The sequence below is a fragment of the Vigna angularis genome, chromosome 8, assembly GCF_016808095.1.
Source record: "Vigna angularis cultivar LongXiaoDou No.4 chromosome 8, ASM1680809v1, whole genome shotgun sequence".
In the NCBI taxonomy this organism is placed as follows: domain Eukaryota; kingdom Viridiplantae; phylum Streptophyta; class Magnoliopsida; order Fabales; family Fabaceae; genus Vigna; species Vigna angularis.
Genome location: NC_068977.1, coordinates 1203024 through 1229195, shown reverse-complemented (window position 1 = coordinate 1229195; position 26172 = coordinate 1203024). Strand labels below are relative to the sequence as shown.

The following is a 26172-nucleotide window of genomic DNA, read 5'->3' as shown; positions in this document are numbered from 1 at the left end:
ATCAACGAAGTGGTGACCTAACTAAGTTTTAATTTAACCAAAATATATGGTAAGATCTTTTAGAAAAATATAAAAAGTTTATATTTAATTACTATACTTATATTTTATTATTATTATTTATAACCAGAATATTCTCTAATATTTTAAATAATAAAAAAATTGTAATTATTTTGCTTAAAAACAAAATGACAACTCCCTCTAGGACAAAACTATTTCTGCTTTAGTGTTATTTATTTTGAGTAAAAAACGTTAATATCTTTTGTGTTGGATTTAAAACACTCAATTTTTTACCAAATAAATTACATTTATTATTTTTAAAAATTAAAAGAAAAATAAGAAGGAAAAAAACTTACATTTAAAGATTAAAAAGGTATTTAACCCTAAACTGTTTTGTAAAAACAAATTTATTTCAAGAGAGGAAAAGCCACGTAAAGCAGCGGCACCTTGGGGAAAACGTTGAGGTAAAGCGGTTGTAGCTTGTCCAAGCTGTAATCACAGTAAGCTCCAAGAGACTCAGTGAGTCAGAACTTCAGAAACGGATGCTTAGAGCGGCAGCGCTTCGGTTAAGCGCTATCATCACCATGCCTTCTTCAATCTCTCTCAGAAACCCTAACTTCCTCATTTCTTCAACTTCCACAACGCTCTTTCGCTCTCGCCTTCTTCCCTCCCACACCCTCTCCTTCTCCAATCGCCTCTCGCTCCGATGCTTCGCTGCACGCGCCGCCTTCGACCGACTTCCCGTTCTCAATCCCATCGTCGAAATGGACGGTAACTTATTCGTACTCTAACCGAACCAGCTCTAGCTTTGCATTCTTCTGTTTCGTCGCGGTTTCATTGGCTTTCTGTGTTCCTTAGGTGATGAAATGACCAGGATTATATGGAGCATGATCAAGGATAAAGTACGCATGCCTCCACTCTTTTAGTGTTTGTGTGTTTATTACTTATTTTAGAGGAAGGACAAACAAGATGCATGAAGATGCAATTTCCTAAGTGCTTTTAATACTGTTCTTCGAAAAAAATTGGAATTTCAAATTGACGTTCTGCTCTATGGAGGGTTGAATAAAAGCTAGCGTAGATTATCCTTATGACATTAACTCTGGCCAAAAATAACGTTTAAAGCTCTTTCGGAATTGGATAGAGGCTTTATCCATTAATTAGTATCAGGAAAAACTTAAGTCAGAAGTTGACTAAATATAAAGAGTATGCAAGTCAGGACAACTCTTACCTCACTATTCAGTTTCTGGACTTAGGTTAGACTGAAACTCAAATTATAAAAAATAGTATTAGAGTCTATCCTGAATCTATGAAAGGGACATCTGTCATATCCTTCTTAGACCAAGTCCTATAGGGTCAGGTGGTTTTGGATTTTCTTTTAACATAGTGGTTTTGTGCACTGCAGCTTATATTTCCTTACCTGGATTTGAACATAAAGTATTTTGATCTTGGACTTCACAATCGTGATGCTACTGATGACAAAGTTACGGTGGAAAGTGCTGAAGCCACTCTCAAGTGAGTATTTTTTTATCAACATACGTGACATAAAACATGCATTTTTCACTTTAATGGTTCATACTTGATTCTTGTTGCTGAGTGGATGTATGGCTAAAATGGAGGTGTAAAGAGAGTTAGAGTTTAGACTAGCATATTTCTGGATGTGGTGAGAATTTGAAAGCCAACATTACTTGTTTAGGCCCTGTTTGGGATGGTATGTAGTTGTAAGTTTCAATGTTTTAAAAATATTGCAACCACTCTGAAAGGATCCTTAGTTTCAGAAAAAAGAAATACTTTTAGCATAAAAAACATTTGCTGGGAGCCTGGGATACTTGATAGGGGGAAGCTGTTTGTGTTTGTGACATTTGGTTTTCCATCAGGATACTCAAAGTCTGAGTATGTGTGAGATAATTTGTTTAGGGTCCCTGGTTTACCTTCCTCCTTCAACAGTTTTTTATTGGTGAGGTATAAAAATTTTATTTTACCACTTACAAGAAAGGAGGCAAATATTCTGTTCATGCAATCTTTTGGTACGTTTGGTAGGAGTGGAGTAGTTGCATATTTAAGAGGGTTTTACTACCCTTAATACACTTACATCAGTGTAGGATTACATTTTTGGCCTCTTTGTGGTGTTCTGCCAGTATCTGTTTTGGGGGGCCTGCCATTAGTTACAGACTTGTATAGGATTTCACTGCCTTTCTTACTTTCATACTTTGTTTCCACCCGATGTATTTTTCATCCATCTTTATTGGCTTCCTTATGCTGTTTTTTAACTATCATTCTTTATCTTCTAATGAAACCATCCTTTATAAACTAATATTTGAACCCCATTTCTATTCCTTAATTGAAGCTGATTTTTTCTGCAGGTACAACGTTGCTGTGAAATGTGCAACAATAACTCCTGGTTAGTTGTTTTTATCTCTAAATTGATCAATTATTCTATCTCATGATTCATGGATCATCAGACTTCTTTGTTCCACACTCGCAATTTGTGCTAGATTTAATGCAAGCGGATACTAGCGCATAATCTTTATTCATTTATAGTTTTTGTGTAAAAATGATACTATCTTAACTCTTCCAAATTCTCAGATGAGGCCCGAGTCAAAGAATTTGGACTGAAGTCTATGTGGAGAAGCCCCAATGGCACAATCAGGAATATTTTAAATGGTTTGTAATCAGCTCATCGTGTTAAGTAGGGCATCAAATTCAATGTTGTACCCATTGACTTTACTACAAGGATGGTCTTTTCCCCACATGTTTCCTTCTTTGGTGAATGGAACTTAGATGGCCATATATTTAGGATCTTAGTTTGCCCATGAAAGTATTGGTTTTTGTGTGAAAACTATTGTACTTACAGAATTTCGATATTTGATTGCTTGTTTTTGTGTTAAATTTTTCATACCATTGTATATATTGACATAATTATTCATTAATTTTGATGAATAAGTTTGTTTTTCTTTTGACATAATTCCAGTTATATCCTTGTTTTAACATAATAGTATTTAGCTAATATAATTTAGCTTGTGTTTTTTCGAGTCTATCATCTCAAAGCGCATCTATATTTTGCAGTTCATTTATTATCTCTGATTGTAATAGTTTTGGTGCTTTTCTTGTCGGAAAAACTGAAATTTGTCATGAATTCCCCCTTGCGAAAAAAGCTTGACATTTGGTGATATTCCTATATTATTTGATAATATGATGCTCTAAACGATTTTTTTTTTCTTTTTCTCTATATATCAATTCGCTCACTATAAATATTTTTGCTATTGGTTGTGCACTTACTAAAATCAATATTATAGGTTCACATTGTCATTTTTTAATTGCCAAGAGAGGGAAATTCTTATAGATCAGGGTCAGGTTCTTGAGTTGTGTTTACACTTAAAAGGCTAAATATCTTGCAATTAGTTTTACCTGCATCCTGTATGACATTATATGAATCCTAGCAATCAAATTGTATTGTATTTGAAATAACTTCACAACAAATGTTCTCAACCCAAGTTAATTAAGCTTGGTCTTTGTTGACTATATTACCTACTTGTATTCTAAAACGTTTTCAACCTTTTCTTTGTGATATTTTTCCTTTCTTTCTAGGCACTGTTTTCCGTGAACCAATAATATGCCGCAACATACCGAGAATCATTCCTGGTAATGTCTTAACACTGGTGTGATCCTTAATAGTGTTGAAATACTGCAAAGCCCCATTTAGAACTTATTCTTCAGTTTACAGGATGGAAAAAACCCATATGTATTGGTAGGCATGCTTTTGGTGACCAGTATCGTGCCACTGATGCAATAATTGGAGGACCAGGGAAGCTCAAATTGGTATTTGGTACGATAATTTTCAAAGCTTGCATTTAATGGAGTTGAAATTTTGTGTTATTATTTAGAATGTGTCACATGTAGTTTACAAGCTTGTGTTAAATAAATTATTTAGTCCCAGAAAATGGTGATGCTACAACGGAGCTTGAAGTTTACAATTTCAAAGGACCTGGAGTAGCACTTGCTATGTATAATGTTGATGAGGTTTGCTTCATGTTATATTTTCCATGTGTATTCAGTAATATGTTTTAAAGAAGTTTCCTGTTATTTGGTTGTATTTCAACATTGGCTTTCCTAATATGCAGTCCATTCGAGCATTTGCTGAATCATCAATGGCACTAGCTTTTGCAAAGAAATGGCCTCTTTACTTGAGCACCAAAAACACAATTCTAAAGAAATATGATGGCAGGTGATTATTATAATATTATATCACTGGGTTTATAAATGTGTGTGTGTGTGTCTATATATATATATATATTTAGGTGCTTATCCCAAGTATCAGTTGTCAGTTAGAAATTTGAACGGACTTTTACAGTTCTGTTGACAACTGTACCAACAGTTGGTTATAGACATTGGACAACATTAAGAATGGAAGGGAGACAATAGCGGGGTGGTTAAAGAGTTCGAGTCAGTATTGGGAGGGGGAACCAGGACTCTCAGATTTCTTGGGACTTTTGAGACTATTTCTACCCTCTGGATTCTTGCAAACCAATGGTTTAGATTTAGGTTTAAGAGTGATATTTGGTAAAACTCATCTTTTACTATCATTTTATCTTTATTTTTTTTTCTAGTCTTGAAGTTTCACCTCTGGTATGATAAACTTCCTTGTAATTCAGTCAACCTTTCTTTTTGCTTGTTATTATTGGAGATGATTTATAGTTTGAAATTATTACAGGTTTAAGGATATATTCCAGGAAGTGTATGAAGAAAGGTGGAAGATAAAGTTTGAAGAGCACTCAATATGGTTTGTTTTGATATTTTACAAAACTATTTGCTTTGATGCATTACATATACATATAGATGGTTGACACTTTTAAGTGACTTCAGGTATGAGCATAGGCTAATTGATGACATGGTAGCATATGCAGTCAAGAGTGAAGGTGGATATGTTTGGGCTTGCAAGAATTATGATGGTGATGTCCAAAGTGATTTACTAGCTCAAGGTAATATAGGTTGTGGAGAGCTTAACATTTATCTCTGAAGTGGCAACTTGTTAAGTGTGTATGATGTCATTGTCAACAAGCAGTCATTGATTGATTTGGTAGCCCTTCCTGACATTTCTGATTATCCCTAACTGTTTAAGTTTCACCAATACTAAAAAGTATTATATCCTAGTCCGGTAGTCCTGGCCACTTGGCTCCACTAGTGTAACATTGGGTATTTGGAATTTGGGTCAGCCAAGCCATATGGGAGCTCTGTTTTTTATCAAGGAGACGAGGACCCTAAATGGGAGGATTTGATGACAATGCTAGCTAATATTATTAAGTAGACTAACTTTTCTAAAGGCATAATTATTAAAGTTTTGGTTATTACTGATTAGCTATACCTTAATAAATTGTGCACTAGAAAATGGCCTTAACCCAAAAGTAAGTATTTACCTGATCCTTGAATATGTATATGTTCTGATTTGGTTGCTAATTTAATTTTTTATTCATGTCTTTATGGAATGCCAAAGGGAGCATTTGAAGATTTAGGAATGTAATTCACGTGAATATTTTGACGTACTAGGAGGTATCTTTTAAATCAAGTTTCTTAAATTCTTGTGTGCAGGATTTGGCTCATTGGGTCTCATGACTTCTGTACTGGTGTGTATTAGAATCTTGCTATTTCAGCATTTTTTTTTCCATTTACGTTGCTATCTCTATTTGGTTATTTGATATCATACTTAGGTTTTAAACAAAAAAATTGCAGTTATCTTCTGATGGCAAGACGTTAGAAGCTGAGGCAGCTCATGGAACTGTAACTCGACATTTCCGGCTTCATCAAAAGGGACAAGAAACTAGTACAAACAGTATTGCTTCCATATATGCTTGGACACGAGGACTGGAACACAGGTACTTTGTTGCTTGATTCAAGCTTCAAATTCTAGTGCATCATGATATACAGTGGAATTTTGGCCTTATGCCAAATTCTTACCCTGATAACTCTGCTTTGGAAGCTTTTCTGGTTAATCATATTTCTGTGTAAGTCATCATCTCAATTGTGGCATTGTGTCTACGCTAACTTGGATTCTATTTCAATAGTGACTAAAACTTGAGAATTTTTATAGAAGAGGAGTATTGAGTGTTCTTATAAGTGAGAGAGTGAAAGGCTGGAAGAACTGATACTTTTATGCTGATTCTAGAATGTCTGGATGAGAATTAGTGAAAACAGAGCAATTTGTCTAGGAGATGGGAAGGAAGCCATCCATTATGGTTTGTTTATAGAGAGGAGGGGGAGGAAAGAATTAGTTTTGTATGTTTTGTTTGAGGGAGAATATAAAAAAAATTAAAATATTGAGACCCACTTTATTATTTCTCATCTATTTCTATTCATCTCTCTATCTCTCCTTATTTCCTATCAAATGAACCAATTTACACAAGTCTCAAAAACATTTTTTTTTCTATTTCAATTAGGGAGGCACCATTCTACTAGATGGGTTCAGGTTTCTCAACTATTTTTCCTGAACTAACCTGTGTGCGTCCACTTATGTTGCCCCCGCCCTTTTTTTTGAGTCTGCTACTAACATGATTGTTATTATTTACTAGAGCCAAGTTGGATAATAATGAAAAATTACTGGATTTTACTAAAAAATTGGAGGCTGCATGTGTTGAGACTGTGGAGTCGGGAAAGATGACTAAGGATCTTGCAATTCTGATTCATGGACCTAAGTAAGTGAATATCTTTCTTTCTTTCCTCTGCTTACCCATTTGAATAAATTTAGTATTACAGAGAAGTTGAAAAATTTAGTATTGCTACTTATAGTTATACTTCCTTATTCTTGTCATTCTGTTTTGAAGCATTTCCTTCTCAGAATTTATTATGCTAAATTGTAATTAAGGTCCCTTTTCTACAAGTTAATTTATGAAAAGATTTATTTAAAGTGAAAATAATCTTAAAATTTATAACATGAATTTAAAATTTTCATTCTTAAAAATTATAAATCTCATTAAATTAATAAAAAACATTTTAATTTTAGTATATGTTACCTGACACTTTTTTTTTGTTTATTATATATTTTACAAACAATTAACCAAGGTAGTACAAGACATCTTACAAGTTCGATGATATTTTTTCTTTTTCTTCCTTTTAGTAGTAGCTCACTTTTTTTTAGGTAATTACAAATCTTTAATCTTAATTAGCTAATATATTTACAACAATTAAATTTATTATTAAGCATAAACGGTTTCACTGTTAATTTATTTATTTTACCATTAAAATTTAAATATTTATCATAAAGTTTAAAATTTTACTTGAAATTCTCTTTATCTCGTTTTTTATCGCTTTATCTCCTATCTTTGCATTCTCCTCAAGATTTAAGTCAATTCTTTAAAGAGTATAATTGATATCAAATTATTACACAATATAATCATGATAAATAGGGTAAACCTAGACACAATGTAATAATGATAAATAGTCTAACCCTAAACATAATATAATCATGATAAATAGGATAATCCTTGACCCAATATAATGATGATAAAATAGGATAAATATCTTAACAAAAACAAAATTAGCTAAGTTTAGTTTTATATATGATACTTGATGTAAAATGCATCAACATCATGGAGGGGTTTGCTAATTTACACCCACTTGTTTGTCAGAAAAAAAAAGTGAGTTAGCAAGTTATACCTTAGGTGTAGTTTAAGAACAACGTAGTTACACCCTCCCCTTTAGCAAACAAAGTCAGTGTATATGTAAAAATATATACTTATAACTTGCTAACTTACTCCTGGGTGTAAGTTAAAGAAACTATTTTCTGGTTCTATTAGATATAGATATATTATAAGATTATAGGAAAATTAAGTGACTTCATTTTTTACTAATCCATGCAATGTGCGATAAGAAAATAATTTTGTAAAATTTTAGAATTTAAATCAAGGAAAAGAATAGGGGACCAAAACTGCGGATCAATAAGTAAACGGGAGCAGTTTGCAATTTATCAACTTTATTAGTTAATGAAAATTGAATATTGGTGAAAATCTAATGAAATTTGAACAAGTCATGGGTAAATCTTTAACTCTCCCTCCTCTTACTAGGACTACATAATGAAATTTGTAAGGCAGAGTTTGGTTTTTTGAGTGTAATAGTGGAAAAGTTGACAGGTAAGTCACCCTTACTCCCACTCTACATAACCGCACATGAGATCTTCACTTCATATTGCTTCTCGTTCAATTTTTTTGAAGTCATTGGATCCATTTCCTAGTTCGGTTCGAGAATCTCTCCCCTATTCCATTCCAAAGAGTAACTAGGACCAATTCAGTTAAGTTTTCATGTTCCAATTGAACACTTTCCTTTTTATTATTCTCAAAGAATAATATTTTTTCTTTCTTTTTACCATAGATACGAGGATCCTATCACGATCTTCTGATCTTCTAATTCTAATAAGAACAAGAAATCTAGTATTAACCCACTTGATTCTGATTTATCTATTATCTATAACTATTAATAAAAAGAAAGACAGAGCATATAGAGGATTCGTCTTGTAATCTTTTTTTGTAGTGTATATATTATTTTTCTTATGTATTTTAATTTAGTAAAAATGTTACTAACAATTAATAATAAGGATTTTTTGGAAATCATGTTGTCATATACATTTTATAACTGCTTATACTTATTTGAATTGATTTTTCTATTTTAATATAAAATTTACTATTATTATTATTTACTCTAATAATTATTATGATATTTAGTTTTTAATTATATTTTTAATTTCATAAAAATATATTTTGTAATGTTTTGGACTAATGTAAGTTAAAGTACTGCAAATTAAAGTGGTTTGCGTCCTGATATTGAGCACAATGTGCAGGGTATCAAGGGAATTTTACTTGAATACAGAGGAATTTATTGATGCTGTGGCACATAATCTTGAGACAAAGCTCCAAGATCCTGTAGCGGTGGTTTGATGGAAGGAAAAGCACATGTTGGAAATTGAGTGGTGTTTTATTTTTTAAGCCCAATGATAATGATGTTGGTTGGATTCATGGTCCCTAGAATGTCAGAAACTTTAATTATTTGGAAGGGGGGTTGTCCTCACAATTTCATTTTTGATTCTTTGTCTTTTGTCCTCTGCACTCCTGTCCCATTCTTGCATACCACCATCAAAGCAATAAAACGGTAAAATTCCAGAGGATGGTCCAGCAAAATTTGGAAACTTCAGTTTTCTGGTGAGAAAGAATGCAGGTTTTCAATATCATGCTTTCTCTTTCTATTAACCCTTTGTCATCTTTTAGGGAGGAATGTCACTTATATGCCTTCTAACGCACTGTTTTCGTTCCGTGAAATTGATTGAAACTTGCAAAATTCTGAGTCGTTATGCATACATATGTTTTTTGTTCTTTGAAAGTTCATAAACTTTGTATTGTGTCCTTACTATTCCTTTACATTTTATTCCTACTTGTTTTTCTGTATTAATCTTTGTTCTTGGATGGCTTGATGAGATGTGTTGTGTTATTATATAATAAAAAATAGTGGTAGTTATGTATAGGATGACAAATGAATGGGTCTCCCATAAATATTATACAAACTTATTTTGGTTTTAATGGAGAATTTCTCTATTTTTATGGAGAATTTCTTATGATTATAAATATAGATAATATTTAATTTTTTAAATTGGGTATAATGGAGATAAGTATGCATGTGTTTCTGTTTTTTTATGCAGAGATTAATACATGTCTTATGCTTGTTTCTATTTATTAGGTGATTTAAAAAGTGTATATTAATTTGTTTGTGTTTCATTTTGAAACTTAATTTTAAGGTAGATTTTTTTTATTTTTTTATAGTTATTTGATTTTTTTTATCTAATTGATGTTTTTATTTGATATTTTAATAATTATTTAATTTTTCTTAAAATTTTATATTAGAGAAACAAATGTGTATAATTTTTACATAGTTGATACTATTATATTTTTTTATTGTGATTTTTACATAGTTATTTTTACTTCATTTATAAGAGTCAATATAATACGAAGGACGAAAAATACCAAAATAAATTTAAGACCGAATATTTTAAGAATGAAAAGTAATTTTTCTTTTATTAAAGACCAAATACAAATTCTTTTAAATGCTGCCTAATTTTATTTTAATAGTGGAATCTATAGTGTTTTAATTTTCAACAAAGGGTAGGTAGCTCAAAGAGTTGAGCATGTTCGAAAAACGAACATGTTTCAAATGCGTATCAAATAGAAAGAAAATAAAAAAATGTATGTATTTTAGTTTATGATATTGAAGGGAGGTGAATCAAATAAAATAATTGATTGAACTACTTTTAAGTATTTTTAAAGAGATATTTATACTGTATTTTGTCAAATTTTCACGTAATTATCTAATTCAAGCACTATACTAGTTATATGAAAATAAATTTTATAGGACCCAATAAATTAAATTTATGTTTAATTTTTTTATTAAAACAAATTAGTAGAAATACATGTACTATAACCCTTGTGTTGACATTTTATATACAATAAAAAAAAAGTAAGTACACATTGAATTACTTAGAAAAATGTTATCACAAAGAACATATAAAAAATTGGTGTATAAAAAATAATATCACTTTATTATTGGGACTATAAACACTATATTTTATTGTGACAGCTGCAAGCATTCTGCTGTTCTATGTATCAACCCATCCCTACCATTCACCAAAATCAATTTCCATTATTAATAATTTTCTAAATACATAACAATGGAACACACTCATTTATGCCTATTTACAGATAAGATGCTAACTTAATGAATAAAGTATGGATTTCATTATCTCATTTTCATTTTTTATTTATACTTTTATATTATTACCAATAATTTAATACTACAAATAATATTTTACATTAATTTTAAAATAACGTATAAAATGAGATAGAAATGTCTTAATAATTTAAAAAAAAACACTATTATAAAGACAGGAACCTTCATGCTAGTCACTAGTATTGGATTTTATTTTTCTGTTTTTAATGAGAAAGCTGGATATGATGCATGAATGGTGAGTGTTTTCCCAAGCTTTGGGACCTCTTTTCTATCATTCTTTTAAGTGCCTTCCCATGTGACCTAATAAAAACACACAACTTCAGTACTTCAAAAAACAATTTTATTATTCAAGTGCAATTTATCTTACACAATTATATATCTTAGTTTACAAAAATATAAAATTGGGTGAAATTTTTGAATTAATTTATTCTCGAAATTTTATTCTAATTTAATCTTTCAACTTTAAAAATGTGAAAGTTTAGTTTTTTTTAATCAAATTTTTTAAATTTATTTAACATTTTAAATGTATTTTAGAATAATAATTGAGTTAGTTACATTGTTTAATACATTTTTCTTCAATATTAATTAAGAAACGTGTTTAAAATTTTAAATAAATTTAATAAAATTTGATTAAAATGATTAAATTTGCGTACTTCTAAACCTGAAATCTAAATTAATTCAAAATTTAAAAAAAAACTAATTTTAATTTTCGTATAAAGTTATGAGATTAAAAACATATTTAATTTTATAAAATTAATATATACACAATTTTTTTATTTAACTACGAAATTGCAGTTGATGAACTAAAATGACAAATGTATAATTCTCATGGACTCAATTAAATTTTTAAGAGATTAAAATCTTCATTAAATCAATATCTTAGGAAATATTTTTAATTTGATTGTTGAACTTAAAAATTCATTTCCTTTCTAATGAGAGTGGCAAAACACTCATTATTATTTTTGTTTGTGTATTGTTTCTCTCCACCATTATTATTATTACCTACTTACAGGAATGGCCTACCATGTGAGATTGAAAGAAAGCAGCTCGTGCCTATTTTAATGGCTCAAATTTTGGTTCCCTAATTTATGTATTCATATATGTACATCCATTGTTGCTTTCTGAATAATCATTTTCAAGGCAACACCTCTTCATTATTAATTTGTTTTTTTTTTCAAAAACAATAAAATATAGCTACATTTTTATATAAGAAAGTGTTTATTTGTTGAAAAATGCACTTTTAATGGATTTTTCTTTTTCTTTTTTAGAAAAAAAATTGATTGAGAAGATACAATATTACTAAAATGAACCCAATTTATATGGAATTGACATCATTCTAAATTCGCAATCTTAAGTTATTAAGTTTATGATTTTTATTTTTTTATAAGGTGTTCAATTTTTGTATCTTTATTTATTAAGAAATTTAGATTTATAATTGGATTTTTAATCTCTTATATTTAGAAATATATTTTATATTGTTTGCAAACAATTTTAAGTTATTTTTAAAAAATAAATATTTATAGGATTATTTCATAAACAATAACTTAAATATTATTAGAAGAAAACTAACAATGATAGTTACGAATTAAAATAAATAAAACAAAAGATACAACATATATAGATATTGTATCTTCTTTTTATGTCTCTATTTTAAGAAGAGAAATAATATTAGTAACAGTGGTTATATAAAAAATAATACGTGGTACTTCCCTTTTAATATTTTTCTAATTTCAAATATAATTAAGAGGAAGAAAAAAATATTAAATTGTATTTCTTTTATATATTGTTATAATTTTTCTTTAGTTTTTAAAATATGATTAAGAGTAAAATGTAAATATAAAATATAAGTCAACACGTTATATACAATAGGATTTGCTTGCGCAGATTTTTTTTTATTATACAATGAGTTAAATTTTATATTTTATATTAATTTAAATTTTATTTATTTATTATATTTAATATGTAATTTGTAATTTGAATAACAATAACATTAAAAAAAACATATGAATTGCATATTTGTGTGAATGAGAAGCAAAGTGTAACTATATTATGAAATATTCATGTTTTGCAGTTATTTTTAACGGATTATCTTTATTATTGTTTCTCAGTTATTGCTACAAAACATAATGATAATTTTAACATTTTAAAATTAAAAAAATTAAAGATAATATGTATAAAAATGAAATACGATTATCACATGACTATATATTATAATTTTTATTAATAATTGAGTATTCCGAATATATACACACACAATAGCAGCTAAAATAAAAATATTTTATGTATTTTTGAAAATGAAAGAAGGTCAATTTTGGAATGTGGTCCTTTGGATTTGTTTGAGATTTTTATTTATTTATTTTTAACTTTAACACAGTGACTCAAAAGTGGTCCACTTAATAGCATTCTTGTATTTTCTGCAATTAAATTAATTTTTGAGGTGTGGAAAAATATTTTTTTCTGAGCAAAACTACATTAACTAATGAACTAGAAAAAAAAACATAAAAATAATAAAAAAATTATTAAAAAAATTAATTAGATTTTTTAACGAAAATTAATCATACACAGAAATAATATATACATGCTATATATAACAGTATATTAAATATTTTATGAGGTTGTGGGCATCTGCATTATGATAACCAGTTTTATTTTTATTTTTTTACTTATTTATTAAACGAAATCCCTTCCCACCCTTATTTTTTTGTCTTCCTTTTCATTTTTTAGAAAATAAGTTGTTTATTTACTCGCATTGGGTTAATTTTGGGTCAATAATTTACTGAAATAAACATATGAAGTTGACGAGTATTTAGATTATTTCATTACGATGAAATATGAGATTTTCAAAACAATAAAGTAATATTTTCTTTAATAATAAATGGACTAAAAAAATTAATATATGTTGTTTGACTCAGTTTATTTTTTGAGAAAAGCTTTCTAAAAAGTTTTTTAAGTAGTAATGTTCTATGAAATTGAAGTAAAAACGAAAAGTGATGAATAAGCAATATTTTATTAATATTTAATCTTTTCCTTTTCATAAATTAGCGCAATTTACTCTTATTTTATCTTAATCAATACTTAATATTTTAATAGATCTCTCCCTTAACTTGCTGTTTGTAATTGAAGAATAAATCTACACCACTGATTTAAATTTAAATTGAATCTTAGCCTCAATAAATTGTGTCTAAAATATTTTATATGAAATAAAGATTAAAAAGTAACGAAAAAACAGAAAATAAATTAACTACAGACATGAAAAGGAAAAACAAACAAAGAAACTAATATTTACAGAGGAAGTTTCTTTAACATTATATTTAATGTAATTTTTATTTCGGTTAGAAAATTAAGATGAGTTTAACTTAAATTTAAGAATTTTTTTATAATTTTTAAGTCAAAAGTGAATTTTTTATTTTAATTGATTCTGTTTAATTTTTTTTTTCAAACGTATTTGTAACATCCCAAATTCTCACACTTGAAAATTCATAATTCATAATTTATGTATTGTAGCATTACATTTACGGTAACATCCCCTAATCTCACACTTAAACTCAGATTTTAACTACAAAACTATAACTTGATTTCTTCTACTTTATTCTTCTATCTCTCCCTTCCTTGGCACTAAGTGAGACGACATTCCTTCATCTGCTCCCGTATATACGATCTTCGCACATACCCAAACACAAACACAAACAAGTAGGATGAGCTAACATACAACCAATCATTTATGAAACATGCATCTTTACTTTGATGCACTCAACAAACCTCATATAATAATTATGTCAGACACACTCATACCATCATACAACAATCGCATCATAGATACTCATTCATTACTTAGATACACTCGATATACACTCATACCACAGTACCCAATAGACACTCATTCCACAATACCGAATAGGCATTTATCCCGACGATATGTTGATGAGCGATCAACGGGAGGTTCTGCACTTGTGATGTCATTCTTAGTCCCCTCACTATGTCCAAAATTGACACATAGACCAGGACATCCTGCCTTCTATACCATCCACAAGGTTAGTTCCCTCACTATGTCCAAAACCGGCACATAGACCAGGACCTCCTGTCCCTCTCACCACAAAATTCATCCTTCTCTACTTGAGACTGAATGATTATTAGAGTATCAGGATAACCTCCAACTTCATGACCCTCAACATCAACATATACGCACATACAATGTCATTACAGAATCTCTCCACTAGACTCATACCATGCTCACATTCCTGAACTCATATTATACCCTTACGAAATCTCCCCATAATTCTCATACCATGTTCAGACGCATAAATTCAAATCCAATATAATAATTTACAATCATCACAATTAAAATTCATAATTTCGTATCTACCTCAATAACATGAATTCATTCCAACGAGATATATTGCACAATAGTTTAACAGTACATAATCTGTTCAACAAGATTTAAGTTAAAAACTTGTCGAGTAGACTTCCAGGAAAGAGAGGTGTGTCACAATTGACAACTTAAGTACCAAATCTTTCCTTAGTCAAAGTGTTCCTCAACTAGTTTTAACAAATTTCTTATTTACAGATTCAAAATAATAGCATATAAGCATTAACAGTATTCACACAAAATTTCAAGACATGAATAGTAATAAAACAATACTAAATCAGAATATAAAAGCTTAGAAATGTTAGCTCCCCTACCTCTATTGGAGACTTCTCTTGCTCCGAATTTGTTTCCCCGAAAACTCTTCAGAACCTGTACTCTAAAATTTCTTCCTACTCCAAAAACTTCCTAATTTCTTCTTTTCTCATAATTCTCTCTACTTCTTGGTGCAAAAACTCCATTCCTCTGATTTCTATTTATAGGCCAAAATTTTGGCACTATTTGTTTTTGTTTTTTTTACTATTCCTTATTTTATTAAAAATATTATTTTAATTCAAATTCTATCTTATCCTCTTTGCACCAACGTTGCTTTCTTATCACTTTGACACTATTCATCATTTTTTTAATTTTTTTGTTTTTGTTTTTACTATTCACTTTTTATTATTCACTATTCACTTTACTATTCACTATTCACTTTTTACTATTCAATTTTCTTAAAAAAAAATCCTAAATAATTTATCAAAAATTTGAACCTCTCTATATTTTTCATGGATCTTACGGTATTGATTTGTGTTCTCCATTATTCCTTTTGTGACCTTCCCATCACAATGAAAATATTACTTCATTTGTATTCAAATTCTGCTACACATGCTTCCATTCTTCTGAAAAAAAATGTTCATTTCTTTTTCTAGAAAGTAAGAGAAATTTGCCTTATGAAATGTATCTAAATTTTATTTTTCTCATGCTTCTGGGTTATATTTAAAAGTATTTCTTTTAATCTTTGATCAAGAAAAAAAAATTCATAAAATGCAAGTCATTAAAGATGATTCATCTTTATAACGTGCTGTGATAAATATAATATATTTAAGTATGAGATTGTATTATATATAATATGAGTAAAAAAAAAGTGAAACTCTTTTTCTTTCCCTCGTTTTCCATGCTTACTACAAAATTTGACTAGAATAAAATATGACTTCTATAAGACCATCTTTCTATACATCAGTACACTTTTGTCTACTGCAATGGCTGTCCCATTCTTACACACCACATCAGACCTATATAAACTGTAAAATTCCACACTATGTATAATTAGGAAAGTTGAAAATTCTGATGTGAAAAAGATCCACAAAGAAAGTCAAATTATAATATATGCAATTAGTAAAAAATCCACAAATAAAATAAAATTAATTTAACTGATATCATCTATCACAATATGACATCTTTAATATAAGATAAGATTAAAAATAGAGATACTTTAACGATATTTTCTTTATAATATTTTAAATATTAAGTATTATATTAAAATTGATTCAAAATTAATTCAAAATTAATAATAATAATTATAAACACTAATAATTATAATCACTAATGTATACCAATCACATAAACATAAATGTGTCAAAAGTATTCTTATCATAGGATTAATCTTATTTTTTATTCGAAGTTACTTGATAAGTAACTGTCAAACAGAAGACAGACCTTTTTATCTTAATCTATTCACTAGAAGATCTTATATTATATTACTCATAAGCTGAAACAGAATCTAGTTTACATACATCCTTGTCTCAAATTCTAAATTAGAAAAATACGTTTGGCAATATTGAACACGTTTTGGTGGAATTAGGTGAACATTTTCCGATCTGAGAGGCTACCCAATTTCCTATATATGGTAAGGTTTGGTGTGTTTCTGCTTTGAGTTTGGAGAAGCAACGTTTGAGTTTGGAGAAGCAACGTTTGAGTTTGGAGAAGCAACGTTTGCACACCAAAAGTGGTGAATTCTCTCAGTTCATGCAAGTGTTTGGTCTCCCCATTCTCCCTCTCTGTTAGCTTTTGTGAACAAAAATGCAAACTCTTCTTTCTCTGTCACACTCTCCTTCAACTCCACACTTTCCAAACTTCACACCAAGGCAAAAGTTCCTTCCTCAACTCCACTCCTTCAATACCTTCTCCTTGCCCCCATCTTCTCCTTTGCACCTCACTGCCACAAAGTCTCCACCTTTCTTCATTTCTTCTCCCAAGCTTGCATCTTTCAGGCTCCTTGCTGCTTCTATCTCTGATGCCAGAAGTGATGAACCAGCCAAAGCTAGTGAGTTGGTTAAGACCCTGCAGCTAGGAGCCATGCTTGCCCTTTGGTACCTCTTGAACATCTACTTCAACATCTACAACAAGCAGGTTCTTCGTTTTCATCCACCGTTTGGAATTCAAAAAGACTCAATTTTTTCACTTATAGGGATCTGGGGTGTGGAAATTATCACTGCTGCTCTCTCAGATCTCTGTATGACACGTAAAGTTTGGACTACATGGCATGAAAAAACTGGCAAACTATGAACACACACAATGATTTGAAACCACCTGATAACTAACTTCTCCATTTTTTTAAAAAGTTTTATCACGTAGAATTGGATATAGATTTGAAGTTTCAAACGCAGGATTGCATTAAGAAATGTAGGGTGTCTTTACTTTTTTTCCTTTCTTGTGTATTAGGTTCTGAAAGTCTATCCATTTCCAGCAACAGTTACAGCATTTCAATTTGGCTTTGTGTCACTGGTGATTAATTTAATCTGGACTTTCAATCTCCACCCCAGACCAAGCATCAGAGGTTCACAGGTACTTTGAATTGGGAGGTGGAAAAGGGGTGCTCCATCAATTTGTGGGGTCATCACTCTCATTTCAAAGCATTAATTTTATTATCATATCTGTGTTGTTTGCAGCTTGCAACACTCCTTCCACTGGCTCTGGCTCACACATTAGGGAATGTCTTGACCAACATTAGTCTTTGCAAGGTTGCTGTATCTTTCACTCACACAATCAAAGCTATGGAGCCTTTCTTTACTGTTCTTCTTTCTGCTCTTTTCTTGGGTCAGGTAATGTTCAAGTCTTCACTCTGTTTCTCTTGTAAAATTTGAAATTTTCTTCCTTGATGCTATGCAAGTTTATAGTTACATGGAATCTAGATTTGCTGCAGTTAATGATTTCATGTAATCATACAGTTAAAGTTTGGTTTCCTAAGATAAAAAATCTTCACCTTAAAATATCTGTTTCATTAATAATGGGTCAGTTAACAAGTTTTCTTATCAGAAATAGAAAAAAGCCAATTATTTTGAAAATATGCAGACTAAACAAATATATAAAAAAACCAAAAAAATGTTTATTTTATTAAATAAATACTTATTTTATACAAAATAAACACAAACAAACAGGTCAGTATATACCAGCTTATGCTTTGAATATATGACCTACCCATCAACCCTTTATCATGACAAAGTCAATGTCCAGTCCAAATTTTACAACAGGCAAAAACTACACCTAATTTGAGTGGTCCAATGATTCAGTGTTAGGTTTGAGTAGTACTCTAGGTACTAGTTAACCACCCCAAATTTGGAAGTTTTTTCTGTTATTATTGGGGTTTCTAGCATCTTATCTGCGTAGATTCCTTGTTAACCACCCATTTGTGAATGGTAAGGAGGTTGAATCAGGACCTTGTTGCTTTCAGGGAAAATGATTGATATTGGTGCCACTTTTAATACTAACCACAAGACATTTTCTTTGAATTTCCATATTCCAATGAAATTTAGAAACATGTTTTTTTTTATCTTCTATCAGTTTCTCATTTTTGTCTTCTTATTCATCCAATCATCCTTACAAAAACTCATTTTTATTTTTTTTTTACTAGTTTTTATCTGACTTAGTCATTCTTCACTATGGCTTTGAGTTTGTTAATATAGAAGTGAATAAACTTATCATATGACTGTTTGAGATTAGATGACAATAATATCAGGGTATACACATTATTTATTCATATAAATTGTTATCTAATCATATTTTTCATCAGCAGTGCTAAATCATAACTATGTGAGCACTTTTGCATATTGTTAAGCTCACCAAGTGCTTATGCTTCTAATCTATACACCATATTCTACTCATTCATGTCAAAATGCAAATAATGTATGAACAGATGCCTACTTTCTGGGTGTTTTCTTCCCTTATACCAATAGTTGGAGGAGTGGCGTTGGCATCAATGACTGAAGTCTCTTTCAATTGGTAAGTAATCACCACACTGAACTCTTGCAGATTCAAAGTTCCTTCAGGGACAATGTTGAATAATTCGGATACTGATCACAGAATAGAATATTTACCAAGATTTTTGGTGGTGTAGTATTGATTCAAGTGTTTGACATGTTCTGTCTCTAAACAGGATTGGCTTCATCACTGCTATGGCAGCTAACGTTACAAATCAATCAAGGAACGTTTTGAGCAAAAAAATGATGACTAGTGAAGAGGTAAGGAGTTTCTTAACACCATTTAAGTATTTGTTTGTGAAACTGATTACTGCTTTACTTGATGGAACTCTCTGACATTATTCTGTTGATAATGTGGCTCATCATTTGACAGGAAAGTTTGGACATTATCAATCTCTATGGAGTTTTAACAATGATTTCCTTCATGTTTTTGGTTCCCTATGCCTTACTTGTGGAGGGTGTCAAGTTTTCTCCTTCATACCTGCAATATGCAGTATGTGTACAAATTTTCTGTTTTTAAAATCTTTGTTTTTTCTTGATAAGAAATTGAGAAAGAGTAAAAGATGCTAACATTTAGTATGCTGTTCTTTCCAATGCAGGCAAGCCAAGGGCTGAATGTTAGAGAGTTATGTGTCAGAGCAATTTTTTCAGCATTCTGCTTCCATGCATACCAACAGGTAATCAACCAACTTCTAGTTTCTGCATGTTGGCCAAGTATAAGTTTAAGTCTCACATTGAATAGATTGGATAGAAATGGAAAAGTAGAATACTATATAAAAATGAAAACCCATTAATCCATCGTCTTAAAGGTTTTAGGCTTATACTGATACGTCTCTCTTATGTGATTAGCTTCAGGTTTCATTGTTGTTGTGTCTCTTTATTGAATATTATCTAATTGATGGCAGGTTTCATATATGATATTGGAGATTGTGTCACCTGTGACACACTCAGTTGCAAACAGTGTGAAGCGTGTGGTTATCATTGTTTCTTCAGTCATCTTCTTCCAAACTCCTGTCTCTCCTGTTAATGCACTTGGTAAGTCTTCATTCATATAAATTTTATGGTTCATGTTGTTAACTTTTTCGTACTCTGAAGACACATGCATGTGGACCGAAATTGCTACAACTTGGAAGGTTTATGATGACCCTTTTTCCTGTGGTGTTGCATGTGACAACAGGAACTGCTATTGCTCTTGTTGGAGTTTTCTTGTACTCAAGGGCAAAGAGGATTAAGCCTGTGCAAAAGACAAACTGAGGCACAATAACCCTTCCAATGAAAGGACGCACGAGGGGAGAGGGAAAAGTAAATATTGTAGACACATGACAACAATTGAATTTTTTTTTTCTTTTCTTGGTACCACCTATTTATAAATTGAAACTCAATTTTAGTAAATAATAATACAGGAGTTTAATTGGGGCTCGTATAACTTCTATTATATGACTTTTTAATATAGTATTACAAAGAGTTTAATGGTTATGTATATAATATTGTATTAATATGTTTAATTTTTCAACCACACAGAAATTATTGTTCTTTTTCCCCGACCAAATATTTAAATAGGTGGAATCTTCAATAAATTTGATCGTGTGTATGTATGTAAGAAGTTGAATAACTTTTATAAGTTTTAATTTCTTATTTTTTTTCATGATGATGAACAAGTTTTGATAATTTCAAAGAAAAAAAATTAGAGAGAAGTTCGAGAGTTTGTATTTAGAGTTCAAGACTCACTCACTATTTTGATGTTTTTGAAACTAGTATTTTTTTATTTATTAAATTTGTTAATTTTGAAAAGAGACCTCTAGAAGATAAGATACTATTTTGAGAAGAGATATAAGAAAGAGAAGATACTAATGAATTGTGAATAAGTGTTGATAAGAGATTATCACAGTACTTTCAACCAAAAACTTAGATAATGAGTTTACAAGTCATTCTTATAGATTAGTTGTCTTATTCAATTTTATCTAACTTTCAACTCATCTTGAATCTTAACAAAGTGTAAGTCTCATAATCTAACACACCTATAAGATAGATAAATTTTAAAATATAATTATCTACTTCTATGAGTATCCATGTGAAGGAGAAACTTCTCTTCATATTTTTCCTTGACAACTTAGAATTCCTTGAAAAATATTAAGTTCCAAAATATTTACATATAGTTTTCTACATTATCAAAACATTTAAGAGTAAGGTTGAATTACTTATTCATGCCTAATTAATCATGCCTTTTGGTAGGAGTGGACAAAAAATCTACTTTTCTCAATCTGATCCACTTTTGTGTAATCCAATCCATTTTATTTAATCTGGATTTAATATGATCTACATTATAATTTTTTTTATTGGAGATCTACATTTTTAAATATGGAAAATCCAAATATTCAATCCAAATTTTTAATTTAAATTTTAGTTGGCTTGGACTGTAGGTCAAGGTGGAATGACTCAAAATAAAGGTAATAACGTCGATCCAGATGTAAGATTGTACTGGTCAGACTCGGGTTGAAGGTCAAGACAAATGGACTCAGGCTGAAGGTTGAGACAGCCCAATTCGGATAAAAGGTCTAGTCAAGTCGGCTTAGGCTAAAGGTCGTATTGAACTGATCTATACCGAAGGTCGAGATGGCCGATCCGGTTCGATGGTCGAGCCTGACCGACTCCGATCGAAAGTCAAGAAAAACTAGTTTTGGTCGATGGTTGAGCTCAACCGACTAGGACCAAAGGTCAAGACGGACTGACTTGAGCCAAATGTCGAGTTGGGCTGGCGTAGGCCAAAGGTCAATAAAGTCGATCTCAATTAAAATTTGGTAGAATTATGTTAAGAGTGACCCAATCAAATTTTATCCAAGTTGGCTCCAGCTGAAATTTGCTTGAATTCGACTGACTCGGTAACGACTAAAATTTGGCCAAATTCAACCAATTGGATCCTGACCGAAATTAGACCGAATTTGGGTGAGTCATTCCTGAACAATATTCAAACAAGTCGAGAACGACCAAAATTTGCCTTAATTCGATCAACTCAGTTCCAATCAAAATTTGATTGAATTTGGCTAAGTTGCCCCTACTAAGTTTTTTTTTTTAAAACTCGTCCAAATTTGATTGAGATGACTAGCTTGAATTGCAGGTCAAGACAAGCATACCTGAGTTAAAGGATGAAATAATCTGGTTTGGACTAAGTGTTAAAATGAGTTAACCAAAATCGATAGTGAAAACTGATTAAACAAAATCGAGGATCGAGACAAATTTAAAACTTATCCAAATATTTGCATTAAAATTTAAAAAAATCTAAACTAGTTCTATTGAAATAGATTTGGATCCAATTATTTGGATCTATATTGAATCTTTAAAAATCCAATGCATACAGTCAAATAATAGCCACTCATTTTTGGATAATTATATTTAATACTTTTTTAAATAGTTATTGCTCATTCTTTAGTTGTTTCCACACTAAGATAATAATAAGAATATAAGTTAACATAGAAGAACAAAATTGACTTCGAATGATACTGACCTTATATATAAACTTTACAAAGGATAAAAGATATAAATAATAATAAAATAACTATCTATTAAAAATATATTACAATCACTATTGTTGAAGAACAAGAGCAATAACAAAAATAGATATATTCTTTAATTAGTAATGTGGTTGTTATTGTATCAAAGCATGAACCATGTCGGAATCACGTCTTGCAGGAAGTGCTTCTCTCGATAATGACGTTTTTCATCATGTTTCATCGCGCCTTTTAACGGAATAGCATATGAGCAAGAGAGAGTAGCAAAGGCACTTACAGTGAGAGATAAGCAATCACGTACAGCGTCGTCTTCGGCTTCTTCGGCTGAGGTGACGGCGGAGAAGATGTTGGTGTTTTCCACAGATAAGACCACGGTGCCGTTTGCAAGGGTCGCAATCTTACCGGTCCCCAGCGTGATCACACGCGAGCCGATTTCGAATGGCTCCGTAAAGGTGTCGAGGTATTTGGTGGTGGTGGTGGCGCCGCCAAAGCCGAGGCGGCCGGAGGAGTGGCTTAGCTCTCCTCATTTGGAAATGGTGGACGGAAAGCAGAAACGCAGGGTACAAAGCAAGTATAACAGTAATTCGCTTAACAGAGATATAAGCAGGGTTTAGGGTTTAGCAATTAAAATATAAATAATATATGAATATTGATAATTAATTTATATTTTATTTTAAAATTTTATAAAATATATTTTTTAAAATATTTGTGAGTATCCAGATACTCACGAGTTTTAAAATACTTGCGGATATTTTTTAAATGAATATCCACGCGAGTAGCGAATAATTTTTTTTTGCAAGTTAAGTAGTAAGTAGGACACTATTTATGTCAAATCCGACTAGTTGTCATTTCTAATCTAACTTGATATTTGGTCCAACTTAACCTAAGATTCAGGTTAACAAATTTCGATTCTTGATCTTAGAGAATTTGTCTCAATTTTTTGTCCAAAATGACACATCTCAATCTTTACCTTTAACTCTAAAACAATCCAACTCAATACATGACCTAAGTGAAATATATTGTTTTTAGTAATGTTAAAATAAGATTAATCCACGAACCAACTCAATTTAACTTATTTTTGATAGACTAAGAACTGGTTCGACCAAAATGAATCAAATTGACTCGTTTTACCATTTCTAATTATTTTTTAAAATTAATTAGTCTTATAAGAAGATCAAACGACCTTAATTCACTTAAAAAAAATATTTTGTGTACTATTTTACCCCTCAATTAAAGACTCTTTTTGAAGACTTATTAAAAATAGACTAGAATTAATTCATTAGCCATATATCTAAGTTGACATATTTAAGAATAACTCTTCCAATAAAAAAGAACACACAAGGAACACACCAGGGTAGGATAGAGAGAAAAGCAAATATTTTAGATTCATGACAATAATATTCTCAAGTTATTTATATTCAGCAGTGTTTATTGATCTGTTATTCATTATTTTCGTGTAGTTGTCACTTATATTAATTATAATGATTGTATAATATCATAATGTAACTTATATTTAAGTTTTTACTCATTTTCAAGTAATAGCCACTCATTTTTGGATAATTATATCATATAACATATTTTTAAATAGTTATTACTCATTTTTTAGTTGTTCACTCCCACTGTTTGAGAAGATAATACCAAGAATATAAATTATATTGAAAAACAAAAATGACTTTGGATGATACTAATTAACCATATAAACTTTACAAACTATTTGTTAGGATAAAAGATATAAATAATAATAAAATAATTATCTATTTTAAAATATTACGATCACTATTGTCGAAGATAAATACGTAATTAAAATTTTCTTTTTTGTAATTAATAACTGAAATATTACTAAGACTAATTTGTAAGATATCCTAATTATATTAACATCTTATATACGGGTAAGTATGACTATTTTAGAATGATTATTATACAATTTAATAAATAATTATAAATTGTGATTTGTGATTAAACGAAGATATAATACGGACTATATTTTCTCTTTTATATATTCTAACATAAAAGTTGATAAATTTGATGAATATATATTATTTATTTGTATTACATAAGTGAACTAATAATACTTAATGTAAGACCCTGGAAAATTAACACTGCAAATCAGCTGTCAAATCACAATTAATGCACCCCACGTCACTTGCACAGAACCACACTCCATGCATGAGCGCCACTTGTCACAATAGAAGCTTCTGAAGTCAGTAGTGGGGGTGCAGGTGTCGGCAGGGGAGACGCTCGTCCGTTTGGACGTGGGTTGAACAAAACTGATTTCTGAAAAACCCTCCCACTACCCTGCACGCACTCTTCTTCTTCCTCAGAATCAGACTTTTCATTTTCTCCACCTTCTCTCTAGAAAACCTCCATCTTCTCTCTACTGTAACTTACTATTTTCTTCTCCGATCCACTTTCAGAAACCGTAGGAGCAACCTCTGAGTTGTGAGCTTTAATTTGGACCGAACGGATTCACGTTCTGAAACTGGTAAGTCTCTTGACCCTAGGCGTACGTTCTGGTTTACATGCGAAACCAAGGTTTGGTTGCATGCACGAGTATAAGCTAAATTTTCTTCTGTATTTTCTTATGGTTAGACTTAGTAGAGAACTTAAGAAAATCGTTGAGGGTAGAAAGCCATAGTTGAACGAGACAAAGTCATACTCTTAGACGTGCACCACTATCCAGGTAAGGGGAGCTTATTTAATTTAATTGATACTTGCATGTTGTATGAATGTATGATATGGATTGAATGTATGAGTTATATGCTGAATGATTACGCATGAATGATCACTGTATGATGAATATGGTATATGTTGGATGAAATGCATGTTGATGGTTGATACGTATGAATTGGAAAAATGGATGATTATTGTAGAGTATGAGTTATTAATATGATTTCTATAAAGTATGTGAATTAATGATGAATATGATATTATAAAATTATGAATCGTATGAGAGATGTTGAGTTAGAATAGATGAAAAATCTAAATATGATATTTCTTACTATGATAAAATACGTTCGTCATCGTACGGTCTTATACCGTTCGATTCTAGTAAAATGCTTAAAAAGGAATCCTTTCATTTGGAAAGAGTTCTGATCGAGAACGAACGTCCCGTGAAATACTATGTTGAGCGTTCGGCTCAGCCTAGTGGTAACCGTATATCTTAAATTAAGTCATAATGTATTATCCTCTTATACTTTAAAAATTTGTAGCGCTCGGTCTTATACCAAGCGTTCGTCCTAATGAACTATAGGTCTTATACCAAGCGTTCGTCCTAATGAACTATAGGTCTTATATCTAGCGTTCGTCCTAAGTA

At 30.5% G+C, this 26172-nt stretch overlaps 2 protein-coding genes across 6 annotated transcripts; both read left to right on the top strand.

The window, feature by feature from the left end:
- The first annotated feature begins 409 nt into the window (after positions 1-409).
- LOC108346008 (isocitrate dehydrogenase [NADP]) lies at positions 410-9354 on the top strand. Of its 5 annotated transcripts, none has more exons than XM_052867316.1 (16): positions 410-768; positions 856-899; positions 1400-1509; positions 2358-2395; positions 2581-2658; positions 3583-3636; positions 3719-3820; positions 3932-4014; positions 4116-4219; positions 4706-4774; positions 4858-4973; positions 5581-5615; positions 5722-5864; positions 6558-6680; positions 8196-8271; positions 8819-9354. In XM_052867316.1, the coding sequence occupies exons 1-16, from the start codon at positions 540-542 to the stop codon at positions 8858-8860; spliced, it is 1446 nt and encodes a 481-aa protein (XP_052723276.1). In that variant the 5' UTR covers positions 410-539; the 3' UTR covers positions 8861-9354. The 5 variants fall into 5 exon arrangements, with proteins under 5 accessions (XP_052723276.1, XP_052723275.1, XP_052723278.1 ...); XM_052867315.1 differs by having other exon boundaries at positions 411-768; positions 3926-4014; XM_052867317.1 differs by lacking the exon at positions 8196-8271 and having other exon boundaries at positions 412-768.
- Positions 9355-16951: 7597 nt separating this feature from the next.
- LOC108343741 (phosphoenolpyruvate/phosphate translocator 2, chloroplastic) lies at positions 16952-20779 on the top strand. The gene is made up of 9 exons (XM_017582092.2): positions 16952-17506; positions 17819-17941; positions 18046-18198; positions 19290-19375; positions 19530-19614; positions 19727-19846; positions 19953-20030; positions 20259-20388; positions 20531-20779. Exons 1-9 carry the CDS (start codon positions 17177-17179, stop codon positions 20605-20607), a joined length of 1182 nt encoding a protein of 393 aa, XP_017437581.1. The 5' UTR covers positions 16952-17176; the 3' UTR covers positions 20608-20779.
- Positions 20780-26172: the final 5393 nt, after the last annotated feature.

Coding starts and splice junctions, on each gene's coding strand:
- LOC108343741 (XM_017582092.2), top strand. CDS start 17,177: ATGCAAACTCTTCTTTCTCTGTCACACTCTCCTTCAACTCCACACTTT. Junction 18,199..19,289: donor CTGCTCTTTTCTTGGGTCAG/GTAATGTTCAAG, acceptor ATGTATGAACAG/ATGCCTACTTTCTGGGTGTT. Junction 19,376..19,529: donor ACTGAAGTCTCTTTCAATTG/GTAAGTAATCAC, acceptor GTCTCTAAACAG/GATTGGCTTCATCACTGCTA.
- LOC108346008 (XM_052867315.1), top strand. CDS start 540: ATGCTTAGAGCGGCAGCGCTTCGGTTAAGCGCTATCATCACCATGCCT. Junction 1,510..2,357: donor AGTGCTGAAGCCACTCTCAA/GTGAGTATTTTT, acceptor TTTTTTCTGCAG/GTACAACGTTGCTGTGAAAT. Junction 3,821..3,925: donor GAAGCTCAAATTGGTATTTG/GTACGATAATTT, acceptor TAAATTATTTAG/TCCCAGAAAATGGTGATGCT.